General features: G+C 42.5%; 1 protein-coding gene across 1 annotated transcript in view; it reads right to left on the reverse strand.

Moving 5' to 3' along the window:
* ANO9 (anoctamin 9) overlaps positions 1-17022 on the reverse strand; it is a 48100-nt gene extending 31078 nt beyond the window's left edge. The window contains exons 1-2 of the mRNA XM_044425642.1: positions 16864-17022; positions 1145-1201 (exon numbers count right to left, since the gene is read on the reverse strand). Coding sequence (XP_044281577.1) covers positions 1145-1201; positions 16864-16869 — 63 coding nt within the window. The 5' untranslated portion in view covers positions 16870-17022. The remainder of the gene's footprint in view (positions 1-1144; positions 1202-16863) is intronic.
* Positions 17023-18207: the final 1185 nt, after the last annotated feature.

Genomic DNA, 18207 nt, shown 5'->3' on the forward strand with positions numbered 1-18207 from the left:
ACTTTAGTGATTCCATGAGTTGTAGGCCAACACACTGAGAGGGCACCAGTTTGGGGAAAGCTGCTACAAACCAATGGCATAGCTCAAGAAAGTGGTATTGTGGCTATTAATATGAATACAGCACAAGAATCTGGAAAACTTGCACATTGGGAGTTATGAAGAGGGAGGTTCATTGGAGAATTTTCTTTGGCTCTCCAGTCAAAGATACTACACACATGAAACAACATAATGTAAGGAGTTATGAAGTACAATTGCCATTAGACATGAAGATGAAGCTTGAGAGAGAAGAATTTCTGGCTGCCTCAAGCAATGGGAATCATGAGTTCTGAAAGCAGTGGCACCTACTTCATGAAGGAGGAGCCACTGTCATTCAAATTTCAGGTGATGCTGATGTTTAGAGTGCTGTGGAATTCTGAGTTCTCTAAAACAATTGTTGTAGCAGAGATAATGCCTGAACATTCTAAACATGATGGAATCAAGATGATCCACTGCGACTTTATGCAAGTTAGTAGTTTAAACTTCAGGTTAAGCAGATCTCAAGTCTGTCCAGGCCCTACATGGAAGACTGCTTAGAAGAAAGAGCAGGACATATGCACCATGCAGTTATCAACATTCTGCAAAGCTATCACTGCAATCCTAGTTTAACTTAGCAGAAACATTAAGATGACATTTTAAATATGCAGAATGTCTTGAAAAATAACTGTGTTCAGAGGCAAGGTATTTACCTAACAATCTCTGTACTAGCAGCTCACACAGACCTAAGTCTAACTTATGCATCTTCATGTCTACTACATGTTTCATTACTTTGACTTTCACTCCACATCCTACTGTATCCATGTCTTGGAATAAATTCACTACCACAGAACAAGAATATGCTCACAGGCTTAATTGGGTCATGTATATATGCAGACAATAAATTTGCATTAGCCAACCCAATAAATTACTTCGGTCTATATAAACCCCTATATGTGTTAAGATCTTCACCACAGGCCTTGCACTGTAAAATGACAGAAATAAAATATTCAATACAGGAGTAATATTTAGAATTAGAGAGAGTATCAGACCTATGTTTGATATAAAACTATAGTAATCATAGTCCTGACTTTAAGAAACTTCAACTCAAAATATAAGGTACATAACTTACTGTGATCAGAGATTCACCATTTTCTAAGGGGGGTAATGTCATTAGTGCAATTTCATCCTAGAAAAAGAGATTTAAAGAGTCAAATACAGCTTTTCTTTTATGACAACAAATTCAATTCCACATACCAAATTTTGTATAGACATTTTTATAACCTCCCAGTCACATACAGAGTATTAGGTTTCCAGATAATGTTAACATAATAGCATTCTGATGTTTTCATACCCAAAACAATACTCTAAACGGGATCAGAAATGCCAGTGACAATAGGATAGAAAATTTCCCTGCTTGAGCCTGATTGACAAGTCAATTCAGTGAATTCCTGACAGTTTGGATAAGCCTGTGTCTGCTTAAACATGCAAATGTGTCTGATTACGAAACCATACAGGAAAACTGGTTTGACAACTACCGTGTTTCCCTATCCCAAAAATAAGACCTAGTACTATTTTGGTTTGATTTTGAGCTATTCAAAATCTTAAAAGATGATGTAGTAAAAATAATACACTCAATATGCCAGCAAATTTGGAAAACTCAACAGTGGCCACAGGATTGGAAAAGGTCAGTTTATATTCCAATCCCAAAAAAGGGCAATGCCAAAGAATGTTCAAACTACCGCACCATTGCACTCATTTCACATGCTAGCAAAGTTATGCTCAAAATCCTACAAGCTAGGCTCCAGCAGTATATGGATCGAGAACTACCAGAAGTACAGGCAGGATGTCGAAGAGGGAGAGGAACTAGAGATCAAATTGCCAACATACGCTGGATCATGGAGAAAGCTAGGGAGTTCCAGAAAAACATCTATTTCTGCTTCATTGACTATGCTAAAGCCTTTGATTGTGTGGATCACAACAAATTGTGGCAAGTTCTTAAAGAGATGGGAGTACCTGACCATCTTATTTGTCTCTTGAGAAACCTATATGCGGGTCAAGAAGCAACAGTGAGAACTGGACACAGAACCACTGATTGGTTCGAAATTGAGAAAGGAGTTTGGAAAGCCTGTATACTGTCGCCCTACCTATTTAACTTATATGCAGAGCACATCATGAGAAAGGTGGGCCTAGATGAATCACCAGCTGGAATTAAGATTGCTGGGAGAAATATCAGCAACCTCAGATATGCAGATGATACCACTCTCATGGCAGAAGAGGAACTAAGGAGCCTCTTGATGTGGGTGAAGGAGGAGAGTGCAAAAGTTGGCTTGAAACTCAACATTAAGAAAACTAAGATCATGGCATCCGGTCCTCTCACTTCCTGGAAAACAGATGGGGAAGAAATGGAGGTAGCGACAGATTTTATTTTCCTGGGCTCCAAGATCACTGGAGATGGGGACTGCAGCCAAGAAATTAAAAGTCGCTTGCTCCTGGGGAGGAAAGCTATGGCAAATCTAGATAGCATACTAAAAAGCAGAGACATCACCCTGCAACAAAAGTGCATATAGTCAAGGCTATGGTTTTTCCAGTTGCAACATATGGCTGTGAAAGTTGGACCATAAGGAAGGTTGAGCACTGAAGAATTGAGGCCTTTGAATTGTGGTGCTGGAGGAGACTCCTGTGAGTCCCTTGGACAGCAAGGCAATCAAGCTGGTCAGTCCTAGAGATCAACCCTGACTGCTCTTTAGAAGGCCAGACACTGAAGATGAAACTCAAATACTTTGGCCACCTAATGAGAAGGAAGGACTCCCTGGAGAAGAGTCTAATGCTGAGAACAATAGATGGCAAAAGAAGAAGGGGACGGCAGAGAATGAGGTGACTAGATGAAGTCACTGAAGCAGTTGGTGTGAGCTTGAGTGGACTCCGGGGGATGGTGGAGGACAGGAAGGCCCGGAGGAATGTTGTCCATGGGGTCGCGATGGGTCAGACATGACTTTGCAACTAACAACAACAACAACAACAACAACAACAATTATTTTTGGTACTTGCTAAAATATAAGACCTACCCCAAAAATAAGACCTAGCTGTGTTTATTCCCAGGGCCAGTGGGGAACATAAAGAACCTTTTTAAACTTAACTTTAACTTAATGCACTGTGTGGAGGAAACATGCATATGCAGCTCTGCTCCCTCTGCTCTCTGCGGAGGGAGCAGAGCCGCATACGCCGATGCTTCCTCTATAGCGCTGGCTCCTATCACAGACAGATTGATACCAAATGTACTTTGCCTGTGACAGGAGCCAGCTTATGTGGCTCTGCTCCCTCTGTGGTACTGTGAGCTAATAGAGTGTTGCATGGGATGTGGCAGTTAGCAAATGATGATTACTGATGATTAACAAAACCCTTTCTCCTTACTGATGATTAATAAAAAACTTTTCAGTCAGCACCTGGCACCTGCCCACAGGAGTTGGCGCTATAGAGAAGCCAGGCAGCGGAGGAAGCAGAACCGCATAAACCGATGCTTCCTCTATAGCACTGGCTTCTGTCACAGGCGGTGTGATACCAAATGCACTCTGCCTGTGATGAGTTGAAGCGAAAGTGTGCTTTGCTCATTCTGGCCAGCGATTGGTTACCAAATTGCTCTTGGGAAGGTACAGCACCCCTGATTGCCCTGATCACCCTATTCTTACCTTTGCCATTCACTCCTGTCTTGTAAGTCTTCTACCCGTACAGTATTAGGGTATTATGGTATGGTACCATATTTAATGGTAGACTTAAACAGAATATTATTTTGACCCCCAGACAAGTGCAAAAAGAAAGAGCTATTCCGTCAAGTACAAGAAAAGAATCATAGAGGACTCATGCGGCAAGAATCTTAGAGCTTACTGCAAAGAGAAGTTGGATCTCCGAATGGTCTGAAAATGGTGAGCAGATTACCGTGTTTCTCTGAAAATAAGACCTACCCCGAAAATAAGACGTAGTGTGTTTTTGTGAGCCAAAAAAAAAATAAAAAATAAAATAAGACAGTGTCTTATTTTCAGGGAAACACGGTATACTGCTCAGGCGCTTGCCTCTGTGGAACTAGATGATTAAATGGGTTCATTCAGAAACAAATGAATGTCTTTGTCTCATCTGTAGCTAATGGGACCACCAGTAGTATTAGCCTACATAAGCTTCTCAGACCAGGTAAGAATTCCATTTTTTTAAAGGAACAGCAATGCTAAATAGTAACCTGGCTTGGAATTTTGCTGCTTACTGAGAAAGGGGTGCAGGTTTGATTTTGTAACACAAAGGCACATATAAGGAACCTTTTTCTACCAGGATTTATCTGAATTTTCCCAACAACATCCATAACAAGATTCATCTTTCAAAATGTAGACAATAGGCCACTTTTAAAAGAAGATGTCAGTGAAAACATTGAGAATTCTAATATGAAAATTGGCTCAAGCAAAACAAGAAGCTGGCTAGAGAAAGAAAATAGTTCCTGACCCCCAGAATGTAGAAGGTAATTTGAAAGAACCTGATGTGCACAGTCACTTCACGTTTGTAAAATTTCAAACAATTTGGCCAAAGGCAACAACAGAATGCAGAGAGATGTATGCATGTGCACAACAGGAAGTGCAGACTTTTCCAAATCAGTTTCTGTTTTCTTCTGCCTCAGTTATTGTTTCTGTAAAGATAAAGCGAGAAACCAATGTGTCAAAGTAAACTTCTCAGAGAAAGAAAACCAGAAACAAAGAAGAAAAAGAGGGATTTTGATTGTAGCAACTGTAGTCTCACTGCTAACACATTTAGGTATGATAGGAGTTTTCAGGATCTGAACTAAATTGGGTACAGAGTCACAGAGTAATACAGTTAAACATTAACCAAGTAGAGGCAGAGATGCCATTGCACTCACTATCATGCATATATTATCAGATTAACCAAGTTCTATAAAAATATTTTTATTCAGGGAAGCATAGATGCAACCAGTTTCACAGATTTGCCTTTATGGCATATTTCCTGTGGATGAAGGCCAAATCCTGCTCCTGTTTCAGCATTATAACATGCACACAGATGGAAGTGTTGTAGTAACTACCCGTAAACAATTAAAGCTATAAAGCTATAATTAAAAACAGAAGTTAAGGCTAATTAAGCATAGCAGGGGTCATAGTTGGCTTCAAATAACAAAGAACCTAAGAAGTACCTTGCAGGATCATACCAAAAGCCCATCTAATACAGAGTTTTGCTTTGAACAGGAGACATTCAAAGTATACCCACATAAAACTTTACTGCCTGGAGAAAAACTAACAGAAGACTGGGGGAGGAAGCTGTGATGGAAGCAAACGAGAAGCTGAAGGCTAATTTACAAGGAAAGCTGCTACATCCAAACAACTCTTTCTGTGGTACAATACCCATTATCAATACCAATTTAAGCAGCCTTTGTAGCAGCCATTTCTGTGCTATGGCCCTTAGAAGAATTTCCTAATACTACCTTGCATCAGTAGAGTCTGCAGATTCCCACTTCCCTGAGCAGCAGGAAATTCCAAGACTGATTTGCAAGGCCACTTTCCTTTTAAGAAGGGCAAAAAACTTGTTTCTTTTATGAGATGCTGTAAGTGTTTTTATGTCAAGCCATATGCATTTATATCCTTTTAATACCTCCTAACACCAAACCATCTTAATTTTTATATGTGCAATATAATTATGTATAAGCCAGACCCTCTACACTCATATTTTAATCTTGAAATATAAAGATAAAGCTCGAAACACAGTACACTTAAAAGAAAACCCCTAGGCTTACTTAGTCTATTGCACTTAGACACTGTCTGGCTGGGCGAAGGAAAACCTGGAGTCCTAGTTCCAGTCTCAGGAATGTACCCAAAGCTGGGACTCTGAATTCTGAACACCTTTCCCTGTCCTCACAAGCACACAGTTCTTTCCATGCCAGCAGTGGCTCCAATGTTGTTAGACTGACCCTAAGGTCAACTGCACAGGATGGGCTTTCCAGATGGTGTGAAGGGGAAGAGTGAGGCTCTGGAGGGATGGGGCAGGTCTCAGCCTGTTGGGCAGGTGCAAAAGACTTAAATGGTCCAAATCAGACATCGTAATGACAGACAAGCAAAGGTGATCCTTACCTCTGCACTTCTCCTGCCTTCAACAGGATGTCTGTATTCCTCAGTGCTTGGAGGGTTACAGGCATTCCCAGTGGCTCATGTTCTCATAGTCTCAATTATAGTTTCTTCAATCATGAGGCAATACTAAGTAGCCATTCTGTACACACCATTAGAACATACTCTTCAGTTTATGAAACCTGTTTATCTACCTCAGTGCTTAATAGCTCTAGGCCCCCGAACTGGAAAATACAGCACAAAATATATGAGTCTCCATCTCCAAATACCTACTAAACGCACAGAATGCATACAAATCTGAATATCTTAAACTATATAATACTGGAGATAAAATAAGCACTTAGCAGCATTGCCTTCTCTTTCCCTCACATATACTTATCAAGGATGTAAATTTGGGCACTGTGTGCACCAGTGGTTCCCTATTGCTCATTATTCCCTTGGCTTTCTGCAGGCTGCTGTCCCACAGGTAATCCATCCCTGTTCTTGAATCCCATCCAGTGACTAGTAGCAGTCACCAGGATGCTTCAAGATGTTTTTCTGTGGGATTGTTAAAACATGCTCCAGCCAGTCTTTTTTCCCTTTCAAGATCATGACAGAATTATGCAGCCAGTAAAGGAGCAACTGTCAGGAATCTGAGCCTGCTAGCCTGCTGTCTTTACAGCTACTATCTGAGGTAAAAAAATAATCATACTAGGATGAGTGGTTTGTAACTCTGAACATGTGTCTTTTCTTTCAGGATCCCCTTGTTGTTCAGTAAAGGCTGCCACTTTGCTACATGTGCCTTGTCTTTGTTTCTAGGTGGTAGGTAGGAATCTCTGTCCCCTACCTTAATCTGATTCAGTTTCAAGAGAGCCAGTGTGGCGTAGTGGTTAAGAGCATGGGACTGGGACTCAGGCGATCTGGGTTCGAGTCCCCGCTCAGCCATGGAGCCAACTGAGTGACTTTGGGCCAGTCACAGTCTCTCGGTCCAACCTACCTCACAGGGTTGTTGTTGTGGGGATAAGATGGAGGAGGAGAATGTTGTAAGCTGTCTTGAGCCCTTTGTAGGAAAAAGGCAGGATATAAATCAGGAAAAAAAAAGAAGTGAAAAAGAACACACTTAGGCATTAAAGCCTCCATCAACAGTACCAAATCCAACCTACAGTACCCTTAGAAGGAACCTACGTTACACTCCAACTTTGTGCTCACTGAGACTGAAAAAAGAAACTTCTCAAAAGAAACAGTGTAATAGACTTAAAAAAATACTTTTTGTCTTTCCTCCTAGGACCTCTGAAGACAGCCCTATTTTGCATAACTATCAGGGAAGAAAACAGGGAAATTCTAAATCCAGACTTCAATCATAAGTTAAACTTCCACTAAATCATAAGCAAAACTTCCACTAAAATTAATTTGGGACTTAAAGCAGCAATAGATAAAATCTGGGTTCTAAAATAGTTCTTAGAAGTAGCCTACCAAAATGGACATTATTAATCAAACTACAACCAGTATAGCCAACCTATGCTGAAGAAATTTCCTCATGCTAATAGGTCATTCAAGAACATACCAACAAATAAAACAAGATGACACAAAGACTATGTAAGACCCAAAACATGATTTTTTGTAGGCATTTTTCAAACTTCCCTATTTTTGTGTTTTTATTAATCACTGAGGTGGGGGGAGCTGTTATTTAACATCACATTATTAATGCGTAACAGACAGCACACCTATGAAACACTTGCTTATTTTTTCCCAAGTAATGTTGTTGTTCACAGTAGCTTTTTTTTTAAGTTGTTTGCTGCAGGCAGATGACAGAAAACACAACATACATGTTAAGAAAAGTTAAGAAAAATGAGTCATAGCTATAAAAGTTAAGAAAGAAGTCTGAGGTAAATAAGACAAGTGTAAGAGCTAGAGATCCTGAGGCACTGCAAACAGCAGTAGAAAGTGAACTGAGCAAATGGCGGAAGCTCACCTAGTTATATTACAGGGGAGGGGTGCCGGTCTTCTGACAACATTTCTAGGCTTCACTAGAAGAATCTTTCCAAACATAGGCACTATGCAGGTGTAGTACCAATATGTGTGGTGCACAGAGACCACAAAGAAGAACACAACATACACATTGGTATGGGGAACTGAAATCTATTTTGTTTGTAAAACTGTAACCAATGTTATCATTACTTAATCAGTTCATATTTATGTCCTACATTATGTCCTACATAAAGCCTGTTTTGAAGAATTTAGTCAAATCCATTAAGGTATCATGTATAGACTTGCATGGCAATGATTCCTATAAAGCAAGGATGGAGAACCTCCTGCTTATAAATTCTCCAAGCTCTATCCCCTTGGAGGGATCCTCATGATTTTTTCTGAATGCAGAATGCAGGCAGCAGGAGACTCAGCCTATGCTGAGATGACGCCAAGTCCATTCATTCAGCCAGAGCTGAGATCTGACACATCAGTCAGGGTCACTTTGCCCATTCTGTGCCTGTGGGAGGGTTTACTGATTGAGTGAGTGATTGATTACACCTCTGGAAGGCTAACATTGATCAACAGCAATAAAACAATTCAACGGAGTATAAGCAAAGTATCCCAGGCCAGATGGCAGCTGGAACATTCCAGCCACCAGCCAATTAGAATGGGCTTCATCAGTGCTGCTACTTCCCCTAGTGAGGAGAGTGCAACAGAAACAAAGAGCAGCAGCAGCACTGATCAGCTAGGGAAAGTCCAGGCACAGCAAAGTCCATTCCCACCCCAAGTGCCGCTGAAGCTCCAGATGGCACTTTGGCCAGGAACTCGGCAACACTGGGACATCATGCTCCCAGGAGCAGAACTGGGTTGGGTGGCCATGCTCCCTGATGTTGTCCATTCCACAGATGACCTGCTGGGGGCTCACTGCTGCCCCGCAATCAAAACTGTTCACCACCTCACCTTAGGGATTTAGTTTTGATTGCGCTTATACAGCATAACCCCATAAGTAAATGATCATAGGTGTCATACAATTTTATTGCAAAAAGATACAATTTGGTTATATTCCACAGTGGTTCATTTTACCATGTTAACTCCACAGTTCTTAGGCCCTATAATTTTGTCCCTAAAATGAATTTTACTGATCACAATGGCTTTCCCTCTTTGTTTTATTGAGATAGATTTGATTGTTTAGGTATGTTGGCATTCCTTTTGAAAAGTTTATTTAGCAGTATTTTACAATTTATTTAGGGTCAGGGTTGGGGTTAATCTTGATCTGCAGGCAATTGCTCTGTTGAATCGACAGAAAATTTGAACAACTGAAAGCAGGGTAGCCACATACCGATACAAGGATATACAGACAGCTACACTAATTCCTATTTATCTTCTAACATAGATTCCGTGGACTGGTGCTCATTTGCGGGAGTTTACTTGCTGGTCTGTAGGGGGAGGGGTCATATCTCACTTGTCATGCACTGGCACTGGGGCTGGCTGTGCTCTGCCACCTCTTTTTTGGTTGGCACCACATTTGCAGGGGGTGTGCTGGTACCTCCGGGGGGGGCAGAGAGGGGAGAGACGGCTCAGTGGGAGCTGGCTGGGAGCCATGCCACGCCGATTTTGGCATTTTGTTCTTTGTTGGCATTTTCTGTTGCTCAGTTTCCGGCTGTTTTGGAATTTTTTTTTTTTTTTTGGTATTGTGTTTGGAAACTGATACACAGAATACTGTATTAAGTGTATGGTGCTTTCTGTTTCTACCTCAGCTGTCCCCGGAGTGGTTTTCCTTTTTCTGACAATCCCCAGGTATGGAAAGGTTGAAAACTACTGTCTTATAAGACACTCCTACAGCTTACAAAACAGGAGCCCAACTAGTTACTCACCTTGCAAAGTCACAGGTCCAAAGACACCCAGTTACTTTCATGGCTGATTGGGTCTCAATTCTCAATCTCATGAGTTAGAATGTGTAGTGGTTAGAAAGTTCTATTCTAACCATTACACCACTCTGGCCACTGCTAACAGGAGGAGCTGAGGGGGAAGGATGGGACAAGGCATATGCACACCTTGACATAATGCCGCTCCACTGATCTCACCAGCCCAAGTACTGACTCCCTAGCAAAAGTAAATGAAACATGAGGCAAATAGATCCTATTACCTATTTGGGGAAAACAGATCCCATTATCAATGGACACCACTGGTATTAAAAAGATATGTGGTGAGTTTGACTAATTTATTTTCTAGCCATTTCCATCAGGTAATACTATGTAGTATAGCATTTTTATAGGTAAGTAGCAGACTTTCAAGTTTTGTTCCAGTCTCGGCCTAGTCCTTGTTCTGCTTCAACATTGTCCCGTTTTCCCTGCACAAAAAGAAGTAAAATTCTGTCCTATGACAGGCTGTACATAAATCTTCTTGAGTATTTCATTATCCCAATAAGTCAACTGTCCTTTTCCAGGTTAAAAAAAATCCACAACAGCAGAGAGATACCCTGAATTATTCAAGCTGATACTTAAGAAATTTGCCAATGTTGTTATCTTGTCTCATTTCACTTTAGCTGTTTACATCATTGAGACCCATGTGCAAGGCAGGAGCGCGAATGAAATTGTTCACCTCCAACCAATAACTTACCATTGAAACATTTGTTTTGTGCCTCATCACACTTCAAAAACATTTCACAAGTTTAGTTCTTCATCTGGGCATACCTTCTCTAAAGGGCTAAACAAATTTTCTCCTGTCTGTAACCCAGCTTATGAGTAAGTACATGCTCAAATGCATTAAAATTGCCCAGTTTGAGAATGCAACCACAACTAGGCAGTATGGCTTTGTTCTAGAGTGGGATCAGAAAAGTTGGAAAACAGTGCGTTGATCTATACTTAGAATGACTGTAGCAGTTAACCTGCTCAAAGCATTTCTTATAGGTAAAACCAATACTTGATATGATTAACACACTGTAAAAGGAAAACTGAAAGTTAAAGATATTTAGTAATTTCTGCTCTGCATGAGTTCTACCACTCACTGTTCAGTAAAAACCCCATATCTGCTGTTTCAGGTACCACAATTTCACTCAACCATAGTTGACCAGAGTCCAAAAAAGAGAATTTTAGTTTTGCAGGCCACTGCCTACTACTTCACAGACAGCCATGTGGTGAACATTCCCCTTTCCAGCTGTTGCACCACCTCCCAGCAAAGATGGGGTGGACTCAGGAATGGGCATGCACCCACACACAAGACTCACAACATAATACAGGACAAACTCTCCTAGAGTGGACTATATTCCAGTATAACAGGTCTTGTATTAAGCTAAAGGTTATTCAAATTGCAAAAGAGGGAATTGCAATTTAGCTACCAATACACATATGGTTAACAGTATTAAGAGTTAAGGTTGGGAGGGTGCTAGAAATATTGGCATTTTTTTAGTTTTGCGGGGGTCCTGTACCCCTAATGTGGAGGGCTGACTGTATAGTGTTAGCTACTATCCATGGTTTCAGGTATCTGCTGGGGCTTGGAACCTATCCCCCTGGATATGGAGTCCTACTATATTAGCCAGCATAATTTTACCAAAAGTCTGTTCTATATCATATAAGTAATTTGGAAGATGTTGAAATCTGAAGGGTATACAAATCTTTAAATCCGCTGGATGCTGCCGCCATTGCTGGATGCCGATGCTGCCACTGGGACAAGGAGAACAACCTGCTCCCCCCTCCTGCTGCTTCTGCCACCTGCTCACTCATCATTCCTGAGGCCTGTGAGATAGGAGATCGGGGGGGGGGGGGGGTGAGGGGGTTGTGCTCACCAGGGCTGTGGCGGGGCAGGGCTGCCATCCCTTATTCCATTGACCACAGACTGGGCCCTGGGTCTCACCATCTGCCCACTTGCTTGCCTGCCCAATGTGTCACTGGACTTCCTGTCCCTTGGTCTCAAATGTAAGTACTTGCCGCTGGGGGGATTTTGTTGCTTACTGTGCAACCTTCTGCCCAACAGACTCCCTGCCTGAGCTGACGAAGATTGTCTTGGACCTGGTGTTGAAGACTCCCAGGATGTTGGTCCTGGGGGACTTCAACTTCCATGCCGAGACTGTTCTGAACAGGACAGCTCATGCTGCCATGACAACCATGGGGCTGTCTCAACACATCAATGGCCCAGCAAATGAAAAAGGTCACACTCTGGACCTGGTCTTTTAAACAGCGTGGGAAGATGGTGATCTGGAAGTGAAGGATCTGACATTAGCCCCTTTGTCATGGTCAGATCACTTCCTCATGAGGTTTAAATTTGGGGCCAGTTTTCCCCTCCATAAGGGTGCGGCCCCTATTAAATGCTCCACCCCCGGAGTCTTATGGATCCTGATGGATTCCTGAGGGCTCTGGGGGAATTTCTGGTTGATAGAACTGGTGTTCCTGTCAACGCCCTGGTTGATTTGTGGAATGGGGAAATGACCCAAGCAATTGACACGATTGATCCTAAACGTCCTCTTCCACCATGTAGAGCCCGCATGGTGCCTTGGTATACACCTAAATTGCAGGCAATAAAGCAAGCTGGGAAATGACTAGAATGTAGGTAGAGGAAATCCCATACCGAATTTGACTGAATACTACTTAGAGCTCATTATTGAGCCTATGTTGTGGTGGTAAGGGCAGCGAAGAAGGAATTCTTCTTCGCTTCCATTGTATCCTCACAGTGCTGGTGCAGGGCCTGCTACATTCTGGGCAAAAAATTGACCCTATTGCACCATCAGTGGCTCGCTGTGACGTCTTTGTCCAGCACTTCAGGGATATAATTGCTCAGATTCACCATGAGCTGGACTCCACAGTTGATGTGGTCCTAGAATGGGAAGTGTCCAGAGCACTGTCTGGTCTGTTCTTATTGGATGAGTTCCAATTGTTGTGGCCTGAGGATGTGGACAAGGTGCTTGGACAAGTCTGACCCACCACTTGTTTACTCGACCCTTGCTCTTCATGGCTACTTATCAAATCCAAGGATGGGATGTATGGCTGGGTCCAGGAGGTTGTGAATGCTTCTCTGAGGGAGGGTTGGGTCCCCACCCCCTTGAAGGAGGCGGTGATCATGCCCATCCTGAAGAGGGTGAACCTCAGACCCAGAGTCGTCCACCAACTATAGACCAGTGGCTAACAACCTATTCTTGAGAAAGGTCCTCAAGCAGGTGGTGGCCGGGCAACTCCCGGTTCTCTTGGAGGAAACTGACCACCTGGACCCATTCCAGCCTGGATTCAGGCCTAGTTATGGGACTGAAACTGCCTTTGTCACACCTTACGATGACCTGTGCAGGGAAAGGGACAGGGGAAGTGTGTCCCTGTTGGTTCTCCTGGATTTCTCAGTGGCTTTTGATACCATCAACCATGGTATCTTTCTGGATAGGCTGGCCAAGCTGGGGGTTAGAGGCAGTGCTTTGTGGTGGTTCAACTCCTACTTGGCTGGCCAATTCCAGAAGGTGGTGCTGGGGGATTGTGGCTCTGTGCCATGAAAGCTTTGCCATGGAGTTTTGCAGGGTTCCATTTTATCCCCCATGCTTTTTAACATCTACGTGAAACCACTGGAAGAGGCCATCTGGGGGTTTAGGCTGTGGAATCATCAGTATGCTGATGACAACCAGCTCTACCTCTCTTTTACATCTAATCCAGGTGAGTCAGTGGCTGTCCTTAACTGGTATCTGGCTGGTGTGATGGGCTGGATGAGGGCCAATAAATTGTGACTTAATCCAGACAAGATTGAGATCCTGTTGGTAGGCTGTTCAGCCTTCCTGGTAAATGATTTTAGCCCTGTTCTGGATGGAGTTGCACTTCCCCTAAAGGACAGGGTATGCAATTTGGGAGTGCTCCTTGACCCAGAGCTGTCCCTGGAGCTCCAGGTGGCTGCTTTGGTGATGAGCACTTTCCTTCTGCTTCAGCTGATCCATCAACTGTGCTCTTACCTGGATGAGCAGAGCCTGGCAATGGTGACCTATGCTCTGGTAATTTCCCAATTGGACTATTGTAATATGCTTTAAGTGGGGCTGCCCTTGCAGACAGTCCAGATACTTCAATTGGTTCAGAACAGCAGCCAGGATGATAACAGGAATTGGCAGATATGCACATATATTGCCAGTCCTTTACCATCTACACTGGCTACCAATTGAAATCCAGGCCCAATATAAGATGTTGGTGATGACCGATAAAGCCCTAAATGGCTTAAGACATGGATATCTGAAGAAGTGTCTCCTTCCCGCCCCTTAAGATCTGGATCCTTCTTTGGGATCCATCTCCGTGAAGGAGATTAGGAGGGTGGCTACCCAGGGAAGGGCCTTCTCTGTGGTGGCACCCTGGTTATGGAATATGGTCCCCAGATAGGTTTGACTGGTGCCAACACTTTATTTTTTTCGATGCCAGGCCAAACCTTTTTATTTTTCCAGTATTTTAAGTTTAGATTGCAATTTTAACTGAGGTTTTAACAAAATGGGTGCTGTGCCTTACTTTGTTTTATTGTAAGACTGTCCCGAGACTATTTTGTAGTGGACAGTATACAAAAGTTTTAAATAAATAAACAAATAAATAAAATAAATCTGTGTTCATTTTATACTAATGTGTCACTGAACTGGGACTCAGGCTTCTAGGACCCACTCAACCATAAGGTCTGGCCAGTCTCTTACTCTCAGCCTAACTCACAGGTCTGTCAGGAGGATAAAATGGAGGGAAAGAAAATCATGTTAGCCTTAAGCTCTTTACAAGAGGGAAAAAAGTGGAATATAGATGATGTAACTACAATAATACTGTTTTAACTGTTACAGTTTCCTAAAGAATCCTGAGAATTTTAGTTTCAGAAAACTTGCAATTCTGTTAGACCCCTAATCCTATTCTATGAAAGATGATTTCCAAAGTCACCTGGGGAAAGCGAATGAATGGCTGGCTATATATGCACAATGTGGAATTTGTTTCTATGCTATTCTTGGTTCCCAGTCCCATATGTTAGGGTGGGTGGATACAAACTGGACTGTATCCAACAGTAGTCCCACTTTGAATAGACTACTGAAAAAAATGGAATTTAAATTAGTCAGGACACAAACCTTCAGATAATCAGACTGGTCATGTTGCCTATATCAAATAATGAATGGATAACTAGGAATAAGGAGTTAGGAACCAACTTAGCCTCATCCTCATTCCACTGTTCAGCAAAATTGTATGCCATCACTCTTGTGATACAAAATTCTTGGAAACTTGAACTGCAGTGGCAGACAAATACATTCTACATACATTTACAAACTTAAACTCTCTCTGAAACTAGAACTGTCACTCAGTTCAAGAATTGTTCAGTTAGCTAATAGAAGAGGAAAACAATGAATGATTAAAATATTATTGCATCTTGTGACAATTAAGACTGCAACATTAATCCCTGCTTGCTTGTAAGTCCCACTGAACTTTATGGGGCATCTTTCTAATTAGAGGTGTAACCCTATGCATGTTGAGAAATGAATAGTCCTACATCTCCCAGCATTCCCTTCATGCTGACAGTTATATGACTTTTCTGCCTTAACATGCATAAGATTGTGCCTTAAATTTGCAAAGGATCCAATTCATTCAAGAGATTGCAATCTCTATAGACTAGGCTGTAAACAGGACCTGTGTGGGGAGGGGAGGGGAGGGGATTTATTATAGAGTGCCTAGCAATCTTAGGTGCTTTATATAAAATAATGAACAGTGGTTATTTTTTCTTCTTCTGAATACTAGTTGATTTGTTGGCGAAGTCACACAAATGTATCACTCAAGCCAAGGGGCACACAACAATGCTTTCAACACAAAACCACTTTTTTCTTTAAGGAGTGATAGCAAAGGTCATGTAAGTCACCTTATCTAGCTTCAGAAACAATACTAGTAAAGGCTTCCAGGCTGTTCAACAGATGGACATAACCGTTAACTAGTGACAGTGGGGATACTGATTATACTTTTGGCACTGGCTAGAGCATCAAAGTTGTACTTAGAAATTGGTTCCATTTCACAGAAACAGGTATGAAATATTGTCATTGTATTTTAGTGCATAGACAAAAGACAAAGGATCTTGCATCTTGACCACCCTAACAAATATCTGATACATGGGTAGTTTTATATTAATACACAAACATCAACCTTCTCAAGGGCAGAGAAAAAGGTTGGGACACTTGATAGAAAATCTATCATAGGGTGGGAAATCTGGGAAGACCCGGGAACGTGCTTTTTCAAATTGCTTCTAGTTTGCTTGGTTATTGTCATTCAGAAGTAAGTCCTTTTAAATCCAATGGAACTTATTTCCAGGACAGAGTGCATAATCCTGCGACATTAATTCTGGATATTTGGGATCATATTGGCACGCTGAATATTAGTGGTATTTTTTTCCTTCCAAAAAATCTCAATCGATGTATGTGGCCTTATTACAGCAACTCAAGAACCGACCAGCCTCAAGGAAACATTCTGGCTTGGCCGTTCCTCCCTCGACCCCATCTTCACCTCCCCGCCCCCATGCTCGCTTTTCTTTCCCTCTGCCCTGATCACTGCATGAAATCTAAATCATTATGGCTGACACAAGAATACCACCTGATTAAATTGTACCCTCGCTTTATCTACAATCCACAGGTGCTTCCCAGTATCACTCACACGGAGCGATCGCGCCAATTTCACCTTGCCGTGGACACATCACGAAGACCGTTCAGAAAGTCAAGAGCCCCCCGCACAAAAAGCGCTGGGTTACGAAAAGCAACCGGAGCGGTGTGTGTGCAAAATATCGGTCTTTGTAGAAGGCTTTGCAGAGACTTTTTCCCCCAAAGGATTGCCTTTTTCCTTACCTCCATGGCGGAAGAAATCGTTGTTTCTCTCTCTTCCACGTGCGCCAAGATAAGGATGCGATCTCGCCTTGCTAGAAACTAAACCCGACCCGGAAGCTTCGACCCATTAAAGGAATAATTCTGAGGACCCCTCGGATGCCTCGTTTCGGTGTGGTTTCTCTACTTTCGATGGAACCCCAACGACTCGAGCAGCTGCGACTTCCGTGTTAAGACTGCCCGGCTACGCCGCGATTCTTTCCTTCCCGAAGAGAGGGAGCCGCCTGCAGGTGTTGCCCTGGGATGGAGAAGGAGCTGCCTTTTCCCTCCTCCTCCGATTCTTAGGGCTTCATCCTTTACATGTTTAGAGGACGAAACAGAATGGCCCAGTCAGCATGTGCGTTGTAGGGCTCTTTTCCTGCCCAAATATGCATAGGATTGCACCTTAGCTACGTGGGTAAGGCTTAGACTTAAGAACGACCAGGCTTTTTCTGCCTATTGATAAGTGTGCTTGTGCAATTGCATATGCTTGTGTGTGGGAAGGCTGCACGTCATCTTCTAATTACTGTTTATGGTGACTGACTGAGTGAAGGCAGGTTTCTGTTCAAGTATCACCACCACCACCACCACATCCTAGTTAACTCAGTGGGCAAAATTTCAAGAATTGTCAATAACTTGGGAGAACCACATATATCATTCACTGCTTGAACCTGTGGCCACTGCAGCTGCCAAGGAGCCCTGTTGATCTTTCCCCTCAGTGCCACAGACTTTTGCCAAATTAGAAAAGTTGATTTGGGTTTGCATAATATTTGTGTATGCATTACAGGTGTAGCTACAAATTGACAAATAATTAGTATCAATACAATTCAACAGAGATCAATACAACTTACCACAGTGGGGAATGGTGATGTGTGGGCCTGACTAGGGGATGACTAAGTGGATGGGCAAGAGCCCTGATCAAACCTTCTTGATATGCTTCTTTATTTTTCAAATGGACTTGAGCTGGACAGACTTTCAAATAGAATGCTCTCAAAGAGAAGACTATCCCCTGGAGAGTAGTACCTATGGTCATCCTGGCCAAGTCTGGCAGTTGGAAACGGCTCATTGCCTACCCTCTGTTATGGGGTAGTGCATATAGTACCATAAGAACATAGGAAGAGCCTGCTGGATCAGACACGAGTCCATATAGTCCAATATTCTGTTTGCACAGTGGCCAACCAGTAGACCATGGAAAGATAACAAGCAGGACATGAATGCAACAGCTCCTCCTACCCATGTTTCCTAGCATCATGGCTTGGTCATTTTCTTGACATAAGAGATGCCATCTTAGAACTGGCAAAAGTTGGGGTCAAGAGGACACCTCTTACC

This window comes from Varanus komodoensis, unplaced genomic scaffold (genome assembly GCF_004798865.1).
Source record: "Varanus komodoensis strain SLA01 unplaced genomic scaffold, ASM479886v1 scaffold16, whole genome shotgun sequence".
NCBI lineage: Eukaryota > Metazoa > Chordata > Lepidosauria > Squamata > Varanidae > Varanus > Varanus komodoensis.